The sequence below is a fragment of the Marmota marmota genome, unplaced genomic scaffold (assembly GCF_001458135.2).
Source record: "Marmota marmota marmota unplaced genomic scaffold, marMar, whole genome shotgun sequence".
NCBI lineage: Eukaryota > Metazoa > Chordata > Mammalia > Rodentia > Sciuridae > Marmota > Marmota marmota.
In genome coordinates, this window is record NW_025999897.1 from 97,155 (window position 1) to 115,283 (window position 18,129).

At 39.3% G+C, this 18,129-nt stretch overlaps 1 protein-coding gene across 7 annotated transcripts in view; it reads left to right on the forward strand.

The window, feature by feature from the left end:
- Positions 1-6: 6 nt before the first annotated feature.
- Tlk2 (tousled like kinase 2) overlaps positions 7-18,129 on the forward strand; it is a 109,752-nt gene continuing 91,629 nt past the window's right edge. For 4 of the 7 annotated variants that reach the window (XM_048798115.1, XM_048798111.1, XM_048798114.1 and 1 more), the window contains exons 1-2: positions 7-169; positions 2,221-2,309. In XM_048798115.1, the coding sequence (XP_048654072.1) occupies positions 2,229-2,309 (81 nt within the window). In that variant the 5' untranslated portion in view covers positions 7-169; positions 2,221-2,228. Of the gene's footprint in view, positions 179-2,220; positions 2,310-18,129 lie in introns of all 7 variants that reach the window. The other 3 variants (XM_015504783.2, XM_015504784.2, XM_048798112.1) reach the window with 3 other exon arrangements.

Below are 18,129 nucleotides of genomic sequence, written 5' to 3' on the forward strand. Positions count from 1 at the left end.
GCCCTCTCGTGTAGCCGGGCGCCGGCGGCGGCTGCCCGGGCGGGGGGTTGAGGCGCTTAGGAGAGGCCCCGGCTCCGCCCCGGGCCTGCCCAGGGGGAAAGCGGAGCGGCCGCAGCCGGGTCGGGTCGGGGCCCCTCCCGGGAGAAGCGTGGAGCGGCGGCGGCAGCGGCAGCGGCAGGTGAGAGGCTGAGCCCCGGGCGGGGGAGGGCGCTGGGCCTGGGGCATTAACCGTCCCGGAGACCCCCTCGGCCTTAGGAGGCTGCGACCCGGGCCCAGCCCGGGACCGGCGCCGGGCCGTATCTCCTCGGCGCTGAGGCGGGAGGGACTCCCCAAGGGCTGCGGGTCGCCGAGGGGCCGGGCCGAAGATGGGGCAGGCCCAGGCCTGGGAGTGGGGCCAGCGGCCGGCGGAGAGAGGGGGCGCCTCGGCAGCTGGAGGCCTCGGCAGTCTCCCGGGCGCCCCCGAGAGCTGGCCCTCCCTCCCCCGTGACAGGTGGGCTTGGAGTTGGGGAAAGTTTGGAGCCAGTGAGGGGCGCCGGGACCAGGCCCCATCGGTTTTGCTTCGCGGCTGTGGGCTGCAGGGAGGATCCCTGTCCAAAGCCGCGATGGAATGAGTCGGAGTGGATATTTCCTTAACATGAGTTGACATTAAATGGAATAACCGCTGGGGCGTCATTTTCTGGGCCAGGCCTGGGGATGAAGATTTGGGAAATGTTGCGAGAGACCTTGGGGTTGGGGAGAGACTGCAACCTCTGCGATTCCGACCCAATTAGGGCCGGGCGAGACGCTGGGAAGGGCACTTACCTACTTAGGGAAAACTCGTTCAATCTCCGTCTTTCTTTTTTAAAAAAGATGATTTTCTACCCTTCTGAGAATTTCCTAATTCCTTTTTTAACCTGCACTTTTAGGTGTGGGTGAAACTTTAACTTGTCACCCTTTCATTCCCCTTTGCCCCATGCTCTCAATCCAGGAAGGGAAACGAAACTGAAGGACTTTGTAGGGCTGTTACTGGAAATTGTGGAGTTGTTAGATTGCAGAGGGGAATATTTGATTCATGTTTTCTGTGAACTTTAAAATCACACCAGTCATTCTAATAACAGCTTAATAGTGTGTTTGAACGGTTCCGTGTAGTGATAACATACTCTTTTCCCACTTTTAATGTTAAAGATTTTCGGTGCATGGTGTAAGAGTTGATCTCTTGCAAAGGATGGACACATTTGTTCAAAGGAGCCTGTGCATTAATTGGTCAAGGAAGGAGTTTAAAAATGGTGCCCTCCCGCCCCTCCCTGCTTGGAAGGAGTGCTAAAAGCAGATGTCCAGAGTGAAGAGAAACCCACTGCTTCAGGGAGTGGTCCGAAAAAGATTTTTTTAAGAAATTGTTACGGAGCTATATTAATTTCCTGAGTGAATGCAAGTTGAGGATTTTACCTTAGTTGTCTATTAAATTTAAAATAAAATAATTCATTTTTTTCATGAGGTACTGTGAGCTCTTCAGAGAAAGGAGCTACATAATAGTGTTATTTGAAGTAATTTGTAGCTTCTGATTCATGCCATATTTTGAAATTATTAATGATTCATATTTTTAGTTTAAGAACTAGTTCCTGTGTGTTTGGGAAAGAAATATCTGAAAATACTTAGCTAGAATTCAAAGATACAAAGGTTGTTAGAAGTAAATTTCTTTTTGCAAGCTCATCCATGTTTTATTGTTGTTGGTTTTGTTTTTGGTCCTGGGGATTGAACTTGGGCACTCAACCACTGAGCCACATCCCCAGCCCTATTTTGTATTTTATTTAGAGACAGGGTCTCACTGAGTTGCCTTGCGCCTCGCTTTTGCTGAGGCTGGCTTTGAACTTGCAAGCCTCCCAAGTTGCTGGGATTACAGGTGTGTGCCACCACCCCCGCTCATCCATGTTTTTTTTTTCTTCCTCTACTACTTTTACAGATGTTGTATGAATGGTTTGTAGTTTTTCTTTTTTGGGATAAGAGTAAGTTGCCCCCATAGACAAGGACTTCCAAGCTGCTATAGAACTTTGAATATATTGGTAATGTCAAATAATTATTTGGTGCAGTGCATTATAGTTAACTACTATTATGCTCTATTTTTTATTTTGAGGGTTACCGTATGTCGCTACTCAATGAAATAACTGCTCTGAGTTTTGTTGTAACAAAACTTGTTCCTCACATTTTAGTTTTCATGGTTTTTACAGTCTACTTTTTCTTTTTCAGTAGAAATGATGGAAGAATTGCATAGCCTGGACCCACGACGGCAGGAATTATTAGAGGCCAGGTTTACTGGAGTTGGTGTTAGTAAGGTGAGTAAAATGACGATGATGAACACTATTGGTAGTCTAATGTAAACACATTTAAAAAATGATTAAGAGCAGTTTGGGTGAAACATACTGATGGGTGCAGGGAAAATTTGTCTCATGATTCCATTGAACTTTTAAATCCTGCCAGTCTTTCCAGTAGCGTATTTGAAGGTGTTCTATATGGGAGTATATGCTTCTTTCCCCCTTCAAATACAGGAGAAGTTTCTTGAAGGGTTTGTTAAAAGGATACCGATAGAATGTGTATCTAGAATTTATGCCATATTTTGTTAAAAATTCTCAGCTACTCAGAAAAAAAAATAATTACAAGGCTTTGCCTAGTTTTATTACACTGATTTTACTGGGTAGTTATATGATATAGCATTGAAGAATCTTACTCTGTGAAATCTTTCAGTTCAGTTCTGCAGCTTAGCTGATTCCTCCTGGTTGCACCCCAGACCGTTTTCTCTCTCCTCTTATTTTCCTTCCTTTTCATTGTTTTTGTTTTTGTTGTGGGAGTGTAAAATAAGTTCAAGGCCCCATTAATGGGCAGGTGAGATGTCAAACAGTGCTATGGCTGCCTGCATATCCTTATGTACTTGCCAGTTCGCCCCTCTGTTCCCATGGGATGATTTTAGTGCAATATATAAAGAGAGAGAGAGAGTGTGTGTGTGTGTGTGTGTATGTGTATGTATGTATGATGCTTTATTTAAAAACTTCACTGACCCATGATTGTTAGATTAATTGGGCTTGAGATACGTGAATATGTGAATTTTTGATCTTTAACCAATATGATACATTTCTTTCTGTGTTTTTCAAGAAGTTTTATCTCATGGTAACCTAGGTTTCATGCTTTGGTTAGTTGCTTCTTCAGGGAAGTGAATGTTAAGGTTTATAGTTGGAAAACATAACTTCTTTGATGGATCACACAATTTTGGTGAGCTCTGGGATAAACTTATAGTTTTTGTTTATTCAGTAGTTATTGAGTGCCTATAGTATTCTAGGCGTTGTGCAAAGAGAGAACGCCAGTCAGTGAGGAGAGATGATATTTTGATGAGAGCTGCATTAGAGCTGTGACAAGGTGCTTAGGAACCCAGGATTTGTTACACATTTTTGGTTTCTTTGCCACTTTAATTAAATAACTGACTTTTGGTGGCACTTTGGAGTGGCTACTCTTGAGCATTGTGTTTTGAATTTCATATGGATAGACATAAATTCTCTGACCTAGGTGAAGTAGCTTCAGATAGAAATGAGCAGTGTATTTGGATATTAAATTGATCCATGGTTCAGTTGATTACTTATTGATGACTTTTGATGTGTCTTTTAACATGGGAATTTGGCATAAGGCTTACATCCAAATCTATATATTCAGTTGGTTCCCTATTGAGTAAATTAGAAAGTTGGTGTTCGAGTTGTATGCAGTTTAAACTCATTGGTTTTTGTTAGGATGTTTTTCTTTCTTTCTGCTTTTAGACTCCTAATGGCTATATCCAAGAATACTTTTGATGGAGTGGGGCATAAGTAACGGAAATGAGGGTATTCTGAATTTGCTGCTTCAACCCAATTTAGAATCATGGAACTAAGGGGTCAGAAGACTTGAAAGCAGTATCCTGCTTAATAAGAAGTTATACCTTTAACCTAAAGAGAAAGATGTTCTCTGTGGAGAGAGAAGTTCCTCTAAGTCCTGTTGGTTTTATTCCATTAATTGTATGTTATTTTGATGTTCAAGTCATAGTGTATTTATCACAATAAATGTTATTCAAAGACTAGTAGGAGAGTATTGTTTTCCAGAGTTAGGAAGAGGTAAAGAAAATATCCATTTTATATGAATTTTGTTGCCTATGAGACATATTTATCAGACCATTGATTAGAAATGGAGAGGGGAAGTAAAAAGGACTGGGTAAAAAGGATGCTTTTGGAGAAACTCTTGGGTTTGAATTTATTGTTACGGATCATAGTTTCCCAATAAGGATATCACTATAGATGACAGTTTCAGTTTTATTTAGTGTTTTTTGTTTGTTTGTTTGTTTTTTGCTTTTTTGGTACTGGGGAGCTTTCAGGTTTGCTAAGATCAACAAGAGATTTCAGCCTTTGCTCTTTCAAATGGGAGAGCAGAGTGACTTGCCTGTGATAGTGCCATCTAGTGGGACTGGTGCAGCCTCACAGGCTATCTCTTAAGTTTCTCCTAACTATTCATAACATTTTCAGTACTTAGAAGGAAGAAAGGCAGTGCCACTGTGGATTCTTTTCTAGTGGACAAGGGCAAGAGTTTTATAAGTAGCTGCAGTCTTTGAACTTCCTAGTTGTTATAGATCTTCTGTCATAATGCTCCAAGTTTTTTAAACTTAGAAATACTTCACAAAACTTAGGCTAAAATGAAATGGCCAAACCACCACATTTATTTATATTTAAGATACTTATTATTTATATTTAGGTTTTTTATTTGCAAGTTTTTATTTTCTTATATAGTACATTTGTATGCCTTTAATTTCTATATTTACATATTTATTTCATAATAACTGGTAAACCAAAAGTTCATTTGTTTGGGGCTTTGGTTTTTGTTTAAAATATTGATATTTTCTGTTGTTCGTGGTTGAGGATGGGAAAGAAGCCTAATACGCACTGAGACATCTATGGCAGCTTGTTTTCCTTCTCTACCTGCCACTTTTTAGGAAAACCAGAAACCATCCTGTTTGTTTTTTTGGCAGTACCAGGGATTGAGCCCAGGGGTGCTCTACCATTGAGCTACATCTCTAGTCTTTTTGTTTTTTAATTTTTAGACAGGGTCTCCCTGAATTGCCCAGGCTGGCTATGAACTTGCAATCCTCCTGCCCCAGCTTCTTGAGTTGCTGGGATTACAGGCATGCCCTAGTATACCTGCTCCTCTTAGTGTCCCCCCACCCCCCGTACTGGGGATTGAACTAAGGGGCACTCAACCACTAAGCCACATGCCCAGCCCTATTTTGTATTTTATTTAGAGACAGGGAGGGTCTCACTCAGTTGCCTTGTGCCTTTCTAAGACTGGCTTTGAACTCTTGATCCTCCTGCCTCAGCCTCCTGAGCCGCTGGGATTATAGGCATGCACCACCCCACCTGACCTGCCCCTCTTAGTTTTGACATGATAAGATTATTTCTTATTGACCTGATATTTGAGCTATTCTACTTCTTTTATAAAATACCATCTTTTAAGCACTGGATTATCCACTTTTGGTAATGTGAAACTGTCTACATTTTGTATTCATATGTTTTCTATCAGGACCTGTTACAGTTTATATTCCTTACTCTGTTCCCTTTTGGAAATTTAAGTATAGGTAGTCTCTGTGATTTTGAAGACTGAAGGAAATGGAATCCCAACCTTGCATGTACTGTTAACCATACTTCATTGAACAAATAGTTGTAGAACTTGCTATGTGCCCAGTACTGTCCCAGGAAGAGCAGAAACAATAAGAAGTAAATTTAGTGTGTGGGGTGGAGGTGGGTACTAGAGATTGAGCCCAGGGGAGCTCTACCATAGAGCTACATTCCCAATCCTTTTTATTTATTTATTTTCTTTTAAGGGACAGGGAATAATACTCAGGGGTTTTAAACCTGAGCTACATCCACAGCCTTTTTAAATTTAATTTTTATTTGAGATAGGGTCTTGCTCAATTGCTGAGTCTGGCCTTGAACTTATAATATTGGTTAACAAATTTGTATTTTAAGCAATTTAGCACATTCTCCATCCTCTTCTTATAAGCTGTACTGCTTGATGTCCACTGCATTGCTGCCACTAGAGGAAATATAGACTTGCCAAGGATCATTTTATTACACCCTGGATTTGTATTGTAATTACATAGCTTTAGAGTTGCATAAACCAATAAATATGATAGTGAAATGAAAGGTTTATTTTTTGAGCCGGGCATGGTGGCGCACACCCATAATCTCAGCGGCTTAGGCAGCTGAGGCTGGGGGGGATCCCTAGTTCAAAGCCAGCCTTACCAACTTATCAAGGCCCTAAGCAACTCAGCAAGATATTATCTCTAATAAAATATAAAAAAGGGCTGTGGCTGTGTCTCATTGGCTAAGCATCCATAGGTTCAGTTCCTGGAACAAAAAAATAAAAAAGATGTATTTTATGAAACTGAGTTAACTGCCATAGAAAGGTGACATATATACACACACTGTGTGTGTGTTTATGTTTTTTGATGGGAAGGATTGAATCCAGGGCCTTTTAATATGTGCTCTGTCCTGAGCCACATACCCTCTGCACTTATAATTCTCTTTTTTAATATGAAAGACTTTCATTTATAACTTTAATAAGTATTTTTTAAGTTCTCACTTTACTCTTTAAAGATATTGAAACTGGAAATTATAGGTTATGTATTATAAGTGTACTTTGTGTAAGACTACCATCACTGGACTTACAACTCAAAAGGCCCACCTCAAAAGACTGGCAAAAGGCCAGGTGTGGTGGCACATGCCTGTAATCCCAGCAACTCGGGAAGTTGAAGCAGGAGATTTACAAGTTCAAAACCAGCCTCAGCAAATTAGGGTATTCCTGATTATCTTAGTGAGACCCTATCTCAAAATAAAAAATAAAAGGCCTGGGGATGTGGCTCTGGTTTAGCGCCCCCTGGGTTAAATCCCTAGTACAAAAAAAAAAATGTCAAAAGAATGTACATTTAGGTTGGAAATATACATGCTTAGTGGTAGGAGAACTTGCCTAGCATGTGCTAAGCTCTGGGTTTAATCTCTACTAGATATCTGGTGTTAGCTCTTTAACATACCAATGCCATTTATTTATTTATTTAGGCACTGAGGATTGAACCCAGTGTTTGCCAGTGAGTTACATCCTCAGTCCTTTTTACGATTTTTTTTTAAAAATTTTGAGACCCAGGCTGCTGTTGTAGCTCAGTGGTAGAGCACTTGCCTAGCATGCATGAAGTACTGGGTTGGATCCCCAGCACCACATTAAAAAAAAACCAAAAACTAAACAAAATTTTGAGATGGGGTTTCACTAGGTTGCTTAGGGCTTTAACAAGTTGCTGAGACTGGCCTTGAGCTTGTGACCCTCCTGCCTCAGCCTCTTGAGTTGCTAGGATTACACATATGTGCCATGTCCCCTGGCTCCATTTTTATTTATGTTTTAAAAAGTATTTAACTATTTTATATGTGTTTTTTGTTTCAAGTATTTTATGTGCAATATGTATTAGACAATGATAAGTAAATAAATGCTGAAAAATAATTCACACTTATACTGATGCTTTTGAATTCAAATTCAGATTTTTCTTTTGGTACCAGGACCACACATCCCTAGTTTTGTTTTTTTTTTAAGTAGGTGGACATATACCCTTATTTATTTATTTTTATGTGGTGCTAAGGATCAAACCCAGTGCCTCACACATGCTAGGCAAGCGCTCTACCATAGAGGCCACCAGTGTACCCCCAGCTCTTTTTTATATTTTATTTAGAGACTGGTTCTTGCTGAGTTGCTAAGTGCTTTGCTCAGTTGCTGAGGCTGGCTTTGAACTTGTAACCTTCCTACCTCAGCCTCACGAGCCACTGGGATTACAGGTGTGTACCATTAATGCTTTCAGTTTAGTACTGGGGACTCTACCATGGAGCTACCTTCTCAGCCCTTCCTATTTTTTATTTTGAGACAGCATCTCATTAAGTTGCCATTACTGAGGCTGTCCTTGAACTTGTGATCCTCTGGCCTCAGACTTCTGAGTAGCCGGGATCACAGGCATTCACCACAATGCCTGGCTTCATGTCTCTGAAATTCACTTAATCTGAATTTCTCATGCCATTAATTCCGCCACCATTGCTACTGCCTTGATCCAGACCTACCTTGTTCATAACTGTACTGGTCAGTTTCTCCTCCCTAATTCATCTTTCTCTAAACTGCTACCAGTTATATTTCTGTTCAGTTTTTATTTATTTTATTTTTTTTCATGGTACTGATGATTAAACCCAGGGATGCTCTATGATGGAGCTACACCCCTAGCCCTTTTTATTTTTTTTAGGGACTGGATCTCACTAAGTTTCTCAAGCTGTCATTGAACTTGTGTTCCTCCTGCCTCAGCCTCCAAGTCACTGGGATTACAAGTGTGCACCACCATGCCCAGCTACCAGTTATATTAAAAACAATAATATAATGTTACTCCTTTGCTTTACAGGCTCCCCATTACCTCTTCTAGTTTCAAAGTCTTATATCCTTTCTATTCTATAATTGATTACCTCAGAAGTGATAGCATATATACTTAATTTATCAAAAATTGATGTTAATCAATACCTTTGCCCTCTTGGTCAGTTAAGGCTCTTGTAGAATAAACTTCACCTATTTCTTTCCCAATTCACATGCTATTGGTTTTTATATTTGTGTGTGTGTTTGTGTGTGTGTGTGTTTAGCAGACTTTGTTTTTTAGAATAATTTTGGGTAGAAAATCAAGGTAGAGATAGTACAGAGTTCCTACATATTCCACCTGGCTCCCATTTCCCTTTATTAATATCTTGCCTTATGTGTGGAGTATTTGTTAAAATTGATAAACCAATATGGATACATTTTTAGTAATTGTAGTCTAATTATATTAGGATTCACTTTTTGTGTTATATAATTTTATGATCCCCTGCCTGCACCTGCAGTGGGCATTGAATCTAGGGGTGCTCTGCCACTGAGCTACATCCCTAGCCCTTTTGTTTTTTATTTTTGGACAGGGTCTCACTAAGTTGCCCAGGCTGTCCTCAAACTTGGGATTCTCCTGCCTCAGCATCCTGAGTAGCTGGGATTACAGGCATGTGCTGCTGCATCTGGCGGTTTCATGGTTTTGAAAAATGCAAAAAAAAAAGCCAGGTATAGCCCATTTGTGTGTGTGTGTGTGTATGCGCACATATATTTTATATATATGTGTATATATGTATATACACATATACATATATTTACACACACATTTTATCAGTCCACAGATTATTATTTAATCTATTTTATATAGGCAGTATTCATTTAGCTTGATCTACATATTTGCCACTTGATTCTGTGTTCTTTTTTGTTGGTACTTTTTCCTTTGCCTGAAATATATTCTTTGGAATAGGTACTGTGGATCTACCAGTGATGATATCCTTATTTTATATGCTTAAAAATGTATACTTTGGCCTTGATTTTTTTTTTTTCCCCTCCCCCTAAATGACGTTTCACTGTGTTGCCCAGGCTGGCTTGGAATTCCTACACTCAAGCAGTTTTCTTGCCTTAGCCTCCTGAGTAGCTGGGATTCCTGAATAGTTGTGATCTTTCTGCACCTGACTACTTTGGCCTTATTCTTGAATAGTATTTTGTTAAAATTGTAGGCTGGCCAGGCATTGTAGGTATACCCTATAATCCCAATGATTTNAAGATTCTCCTGCCTCAGCCTCCCCAGCTGCTGGGATTACAGGCCTGCACCACCACACCACTACCAAAAGTAATTAATTAATTAAACTATTAAATAAAGTATAGGCTGGCTTCTTCACATTCTTTTGAGGCAGGTTTTAGGTTTTGGCTTATTTCTCTTCCTACACCCCTACACATCCTAAATTCAACTCAGTTTCACAGCTTTTCCTTTAGAATTAAATCAGCAAAACCCCTCAAATTGACATAATAGTGTTTTGGGTGTCTTTTTGTTTTGAGTTGTAGGCGTATGTCTCTGAGTTCTTGCCTTAGGGATTTTGGTGCAGTAATTTTTTTGGGGGGGGGAGTTGCTAGGATTTCAGGAATTTAACCCAGGGGCGCTTTAGAACTCATCCTCCTCCTGCCTCAGCCTCCTGAGCTGCTGGGATTACAGGAATGCATCACCGCTCCTTGCTGTCCCAGCCCTTTTTATCTTTTTTTTTTGTGTGTGTGTGATATTGGTGATTGAACTCGGGCACTCAACCACTGAGTCACATCCACAGCCCTATTTTGTATTTTATTTGGAGACAGGGTCTCACTGAGTGAGTTGTTTAGCGTCTCACCATTGCTGAGGCTGGCTTTGAATTGCAATCCTCCTGTCTCAGCCTCCCGAGCTGCTGGGATTACAGGCATGTGCCACTGTGCCCAGCCTTTATTTTTTTCTTTTGAGATGAAGATTCACTAAGTTGCTGAGGCTGTCCTTGAATTTGTGATCTTCATGCCTCAGCCTCCTGAGTTTCTGGGAGGCACGCAGTACCATGGCTGGCTTTATTTTGATTTTTTACAGTCAGTAACATTATGTAAGTCACAAAGTGAGTATGAATTCCTTTGATACACTAGGTAGAAAATCCATATCTATTTTTCACTCGTGTGATTTTTACTTCTTATCTGTTTCTTTCCTTCCCATATGGTTGGCATTGTCGTTGACATTGTTCCTGGTATTTGCAGTCATTTGTTTTATCTCTTGTTTTCTATTTACTTTTAGTTAAATAAAATTAAATTGAAAGAGTTCTTAACTTTTTTTTTTTTTTTTTAAAGTCCTGGGGAAATAAAACAAATTAGATAGTCAGTTACTATTTCAAAACATGAGTCTAGGAATGATTTGGCTTAGTTGATCCTTTTCTTCTCTGTGGATGTCAAATTGTCAGGTTCCTTCTGGTGATAGGTTTCACTTGGTCCTGACTACAATTAGGTGAATGGAATTTGTGTAGAATCTGCTTCATAAGTATGTTAGCCATGGCTAAACACTCTTATAATATTCTGTTTGACCATTTACAGTACTGATACCCTGTTTCTCTAATCCAGAGACGTGGTTCTTTCTAGTTCCAACTATTCCTTTCTTAAACTTTAGGCACATTTATCTTTCTCGGAGTACTTGGTGACTAAGGGCTGCAGAGGGATTCACCTTCCCATCAATGTTTCTGTTTGGTTCATTCAGGAGTATCCTTTTAAAAGCAAAGTGTGGAACCATAGGGTTTTGGTCATAGGATCATTTGCTCTATTGGCTGCTTACTCCTGGTCAGGTTTATGCCCTGATAGGTATTCATGGGAAATCTTGTTATATAATTTGACTATTTTGGAGGGGGGACGAGTACTGGGGATGGAACCTAGGGCTTCCTTAGCACTCTACCACTGAACTACATTTACAGCCCTTTTTAATTGTATTTTGAGACAGAGTCTGACTAAATTGCCCGGGCTTGCCTTGAATTCCTGATCCTCCTGCCTCAGCCTTCCAAGTGTCTGGCAATTTCCAAGTACATTTCACCATGCCCTACTAAAATCCCAAAATTCTATTTAGGCATTAATACTATCAGAGAATGAGTAGTGGTGTTAAAATATAAATCCTCAAGGGCTGGGGATATAGCTCATTTGGTAGAGTGCCTTGTATGTACAAGGCCCTGGGTTTAATCCCCAGCACCACACACACACACACACACACACACACACACACACCAAAAAAAAAAAAAAAANTAATAGAAAATGAATATCCATATTTGGTGTACAACAATTCTGTCTTATTTTATTTTTTGAGCTTGCTGGGGATCTATCTCAGGGCCTTGCTCATGCTAGGCAAGTGCTTTACCACTGACCTACATCCCCAGCCCTAGAATTCTGTTTTATTTTATCTATTTATTTTGCAGTTCTGGGGTTTGAACTCAGGGTCTTGAGCATGATAGGCAAGTGCTTTACCACTGAGCCATATCTGTAGCCCTAGAATTCTATTTTGAAATCAGGTGTTGTCTCAAATATTCAGTCCTCTGAAGAGTGGTAATGCTGTATACATAAAGACAACAAAGTGCTGGCATCTGTTGTAATGCATGTGATCTGTATAAATGATAACTTTGCTTGTAAAAAAAAGGTAAATTGGGATGGGATTGTGGCTCAGTGGTAGAGCGCTTGCCTAGCATGCGTGAGGCACTGGGTTTGATCCCCTTCACCACATAAATAATAAACAAATAAAATAAAGTTATTGTGTCCATCTACAAAAAATATATATATTTTTTTTTTAAAAAGGGTAAATTATGTGACTTTTATCACATAAATTGCTGCCATAGTTGGTGTTCATGTCTGTTTTGTCTGGGTCTGGAGGACTAATAGGGATTAATTGTAAAATTAAAATGTAATGTGAAGGGTCAACTGATTTCAGGAGGTGGTGCCTCCAGTTCAGGATATTTTCTGTTATACTAATTAACTTTAGCAGTCACATTTAACCTTCAAATTAGGACAATTTACCATCATCAAACTAACTTATCCAGATTTCTATTAGAGTAAGGATACACCAGCTAGGATAAGACACGAAATATTCTATTAAATTCTTTTGAAAAGCTATTTGATCTACTTGTATCTGTATAGATGAAGGAAAAGAGACAAAATAGTTATATTGAAATAGTAGTATTTACATTTTTCAGCAGTTGAATTCAAACAACTTTTATTGAGTCTGTACTGTTATAGGGGATTTAAAGAAATCAGGTGCCGCAGTCTGGCTGGGCACACAATCACGAGCCACCACACAGCTTGTAGATTCAAACAGCAACTCTTTATTCCCGAACTCACACCAGCCGTCTACAATCACGTTCTGGGGAAATCCACCTCCACTGGGCTTCTATCTCCAAAATATACTGTCTGAATCCCGGGAGAACTCAAGGGGAACTCAGGCAGCAGTATACGCCCTATTCCCAGCAGGAATAATCTTAAACCCTAAACCTGGAACGCCCTAATCCGCCTTGGTCCTTGAGCAAGGTCACCTACATTCAATGTCACTGCAACATGGGGTACGCTGGCAAGGAAATTGTCATACCTACTTGGCTAATGGCTCCCAGCAATCAGGCAGGCCAGGTATGGTGTAATCCCAGCTACTCTGTAGGCTAAAGCCAGGAGGATTGCAAATTTGAAGTGAAACTGTCTCAAAATAAAAAATAGAAAGTGCTGGAGATGTAGCTCAGTAGTAGAATTCCCCTGGATTTAATTCTCAGTACTGAAAAAAAGAAAAAAGAGAGAGAGCAAGCACAAGAGTCAAAGAAACTCACTGTATTTTATTCACGTTTATAAATATATATAAAATTAATATAAATTTTAAGTAATGGATAAATCCACATCAATACTAATTTTATATTTAAAACTTGAAATGACTATAGATAAAGAACACTGCAGAATAAGGAAAATATTACTAGGGGCAACAAAGACCTTTCATCATGAAAGAAGAAGGATGAATCCATCAAGAAGACACAACAGTCCTAAATATGTATGCATCCAATAATAGAGCAAAGCAAAAATTGACAATTGAAAAGAGAAATAGGAAAATCCACAGTTAGAAATTGGAATGTTTTCTCTCAGTGATTAATAGAATAAGCAGACAAAAAAATCAGAATATAGAAGATTTGGACTATCCTCTCAATGGACTGTACATAATTGACATTTTTAGAACACTCTGCCCACATACTTTTCAAGTGCACATGGAACGCTTAACCAAAATAGACCATATGCTGAGCTATGAAACACGTTTCAATAAATTTGAAAGGATTGAAATAATGTAGAGACTACTCTTGACTACGTGGAATTAAATTAGAAATCAAAAAGAAAAAAGATACCTGGAAAATCTCCCAATATTTGGAAGTAAAATAATATATTTCCAAATAATCTCTGGGTCCATGAAGTTTGTTTATTTTTTGCCAGGGCTGAAGATGGAACCCAGGGCCTTATACCCTGCAGGCAAGCACCTTACCCCACTGAGCCACGTTCCTAGCCTTCAAAGAAAAATTCATAAGGGAAATTAGAAAATATTTAGAATCGAATGAAAATCAAAACACAGTATAACAAAATTTGTGGGATACAGCTGCCAGTGCTTTACAGTTTTTTTTTTGTTTGTTTGTTTTTTTGGGTAGTTATAGATGAGCACAATACCTTTATTTAATTTATTTATATGCTGAGAGTTGAACCCAGCGCCTCACATGTGAGAGACAAGTGCTCTACTGTAAAGTAATAATAACAATGAGACCGAGAGACTATGTGCAGAAGCAGGGGTCTTGTCATCCTGGGTCTGGTGGAAACCTATATTTCACATAAATTTTTCGTAAAGGCTGTTTGTGAGAAAAATGTCTGTCTAAAGCAGATGACCAATTGTGAGTATTACCACTGAGCTATAACCCCAGACCTAGAGGGGATCTTATAGCTTAAAAAATAAAGGTCTAAAATCAGTGATCCAAGATTCTGCCTTAAGAAGCTAAAAAAAGAGCAATTTTCAATACAGAAGAGAAATAGTAATGAATTGAAGTAAAGTAGAAAAATAAATCTGAATAACTGATTGTTATAATGAAGTCATCCCAGAAAGGAAAGTCCAGATGTACCTGGCTTTACTGTAGGGTTCTAGCAAACATTAAGGAAGAAATAATAACAATTTTTCATTAAAAAAAAAATTTATGAGGACAGTACTGCCTTGTTGCTAAACTGGACAAAACCATTAGGATAAAAGAAATCTCCCAGGCTTGGTAGCACACACCTATAATTCCACCAACTTAGTGAGGCTGAGGTAGGATGATTAAATTCAAGGCCAGCTTGGGCTCCTTAGTGAGGCTCTGAGCAACTTATTGAGACCCTGTCACAAACTGAAAAAATTAAAGTACTGAGATGTAGCTCATTGGTAATGCACCCTTTGGTTCAGTTTCCAAACAAACAAAAACAAAGCAAAAAATAACAAAACAAAAGAAACAAAAATACCTGCCCCTCACAAAAATCATTAACAAATATTAGCAAATTGAGTTAAGAATATGTAAAAAGGATAAAGGTTAATACATTATGACAAATTGGGTTTTATCCTATTTTCAGGGTTGATTTAACATTAGAAGTCAATGGTAATTCACCATATTAATGGGATAAAAGAGGAAAGCTAAGTGACCTTGTAATAGATAACGTTAAAAAAAATTGACAAACTTCAAAATGATTGAATTTTTAATAAAAGCTGTCAGCTAACTAGGGATAAAGGGAACTTCATAATCTGATAAAAGGCATATATGGAAAACCTGTGATTAACATCATATTTAACAGTGAAAAATGGAATGCTTTCTGCCAAATGTCCAGAGCAGTCAAGGATATGTGTTCTCGAAACTTTTGTTCAACATGTTCTGAAGGTTCTAACCAGTGGGCAAGTAAAAGGAAGTAGAGATTAGAAAGGAAAAGTAAAACTGTTTATTATTTAGATGTCTTATAGATGACATGATTGTAGACATACAAAGTTTTAAGCTGTACAGATAAATTTAGCTAGGATACAAGATCAGTTTATAAACGTAAGTTAGTTTGTTTGATATTTTTGACACCAGGGAATGAAATCAGGAGTCTTTAACCACTGAGCCACATCTCCAGCCCATTTTATTTTCTATTTTGAGACAGGATCTTGCCTAGTTGCTCAGGGCCTTACTAAGTTGCTGAGACTGGCTTTGAACTTGCAGTCCTCCTGCCTTAGCTTTCTGAGTCACTGGGCCTTGAACCTGAAACTTAGAAAGCACTATTTTTAAAATAGCATGAAATGGTATACAATAAAAAATATTCCCCAAGTACAAAAGAATGAGGATAATTCTTGGGGTTTCCTCAAGAAGTTAGCTTGTATTCCCAATTTATGGATGGAGGACGTTAGGGTACAGAGGATTGAAGAACATTCATTTGTTCATGAGCACACCTTTATAAACATTCATTATGTCTGTGGTAAAAATATACTAGTGAGTAAAATTACTGTTCCCTGCCCTTATGAAATTGATAATCTTCTAGAGATTGAAAGAAATGCATTTAGAGCACTGAATTTTCATCTTTGCTTAGCATTTATTTGTTTTGCAGTGCTGGGAATTGAACCCAGGGTCATGGATATGCTAGGCAAGTGTTCTACCACTGAACTACATCCCTAGCTCCTGTCTTAGACCTTTAGATTTATTTATTTATTTATTTATTTACTTACTTACTTACTTGCTTGCTTGCTTGCCCTGGGGAGGGGGGGTTACCAGGGATTGAATTCAAGGGTTCTCAACCACTGAGCCACACCACCCCCCAGCCCTATTTTGTATTTTATTTAGAGACAGGGTCTTACTGAGTTTCTTTAGTGCCTCACTGTTGCTGAGGCTATCTTTGAACTCAGGATCCTCCTGCCTCAGCGCCCCTCAACCCCCAGCTGCTAGGATTACAGGCATGTGCCACCGTGCCCAGCTAGCACTTATGATTTAGATGAATGGTTCAAAGTCTTTATTTTTTAATTAGACTTTTTTCTTCTTTCTTTTTTTTTTGCTACTGGGGATTGAATCCAGGGACACTTTACTGAGCTACATCCTCAGCCCTTTTTATTTTTAGTTATTATTTAGGTACCTGGGATCAAACCCAGGGGTGCTTAACCACTGAGCCACATCTTCAGCCCTTTTTTTATTTTGAAACAGGGTCTTGGTAAGTTGCTTAGAACCTCACTAATTTGCTGAGGCTGGCCTCAAACTTGTGATCCTTATGCTGGGAATGCAGGCATGTGCCTGGCCTAGTTAAATATTAAATATTGTAATTTGTTAAATAATTTGGCCTGTATATGTGGCATCTTGTTTTATTTTATATATGCTTGGCAGTTTATAGAGTGGTTGATACTAGCTTGGTTAGTTAAAGTTTCGTATTAAGGACTGTCCATGAGAGACCTCCCATAGTGGCAAAAAGGTAGTTAGCTACTCTTCATTAAGTACTATGTTTCTAGCACTGTTTTATTCCCTACAACATGATAGTGTATTAATTTATATAATCCCTGCAGTATCCCTAAGATAGGTGGGTCTTTTCTCTTTTATCACAGATGAGAAGACCAGAGCTCATAAAATTTTATTTGCCCAATTTCAATCCCACACCTGTCTGACTCTCCCACACCTATCTGACTGTCCCACGCTTGTCTGACTCTCCCACACCTGTCTGGTTCCAGCTGTTCTAAATCAGTTTTTTCCATTGGTCACACTCATGGACTGTCTCATTCTTTCACACTTGGGAAATGCAAGTGAGACTAATTTTTATAGTATATAAAAACTAACTATAAATTTGTTATTTTATTTTAAAAGTATATAATTCACAAGAAGAACAAACTCAGTGATTTCTTGTGATACTCCTCACAGTTGATATCTCAAGACACCAGTTTTTCTTTTTTGGGGCGGGGGCTTACCACGGATTGAACTCAGGGGCAATTGACTGCTGAGCCACATCCTTATCCCTATTTTGTATTTTATTCGAGACAGGGTGTCTGTGTCTCTCTCTCTCTCTCTCTCTCTCTCTCTCTTTATATATGTGTGTGTGTACATAATTTTTAATTGTAGATGGACACAATGACTTTTATGTATGTATGTATGTATGTATGTATGTTTGTTTGTTTGTTTATGTGGTGCTGAGGACTGAACCCAGTGCCTCACATGCGCCAGGCAAGCGCTCTGCCACTAAGCCACAACCCCAGCCCAGGATTTGTAGATTTTTGATCTAAAGGAGATGCGCAAGTCAGTTTTCTGTTGCTATGACCAAACCTAAGATAATCAACTTAAAAGGAGGAAAGATTTATTTTGGCTCATGGTTTCAGAGGTTTCAGTCCATGGTTGACTGGCTCCATTGCTTTTGGGACTGTGGCAAGGCAGAACATCATGGTGGGAACCTTGTGGCAGAGGAAAACTGCTCATGTCATGGTGGCTAGAAAGCAGAAAGAGGGCTGGGCACGGTGGTGCACACCTGTAATCCCAGTGCTTAGGAGGCTGAAGCAGAAGGATCATGGGTTCAAAGCCAGCCTCAGCAAAAGCGAGGTACTAAGCAACTTAGTAAGATGAGACCTTGTCTCTAAATAAAATACAAAATAGGTTGGGGAAGTGGCTCAGTGGTCTAGTGCCCCTGAGTTCAATCCCCAACATCAAAACAAAGAAACAAAAAGCAGAAAGAGAAAGGGCT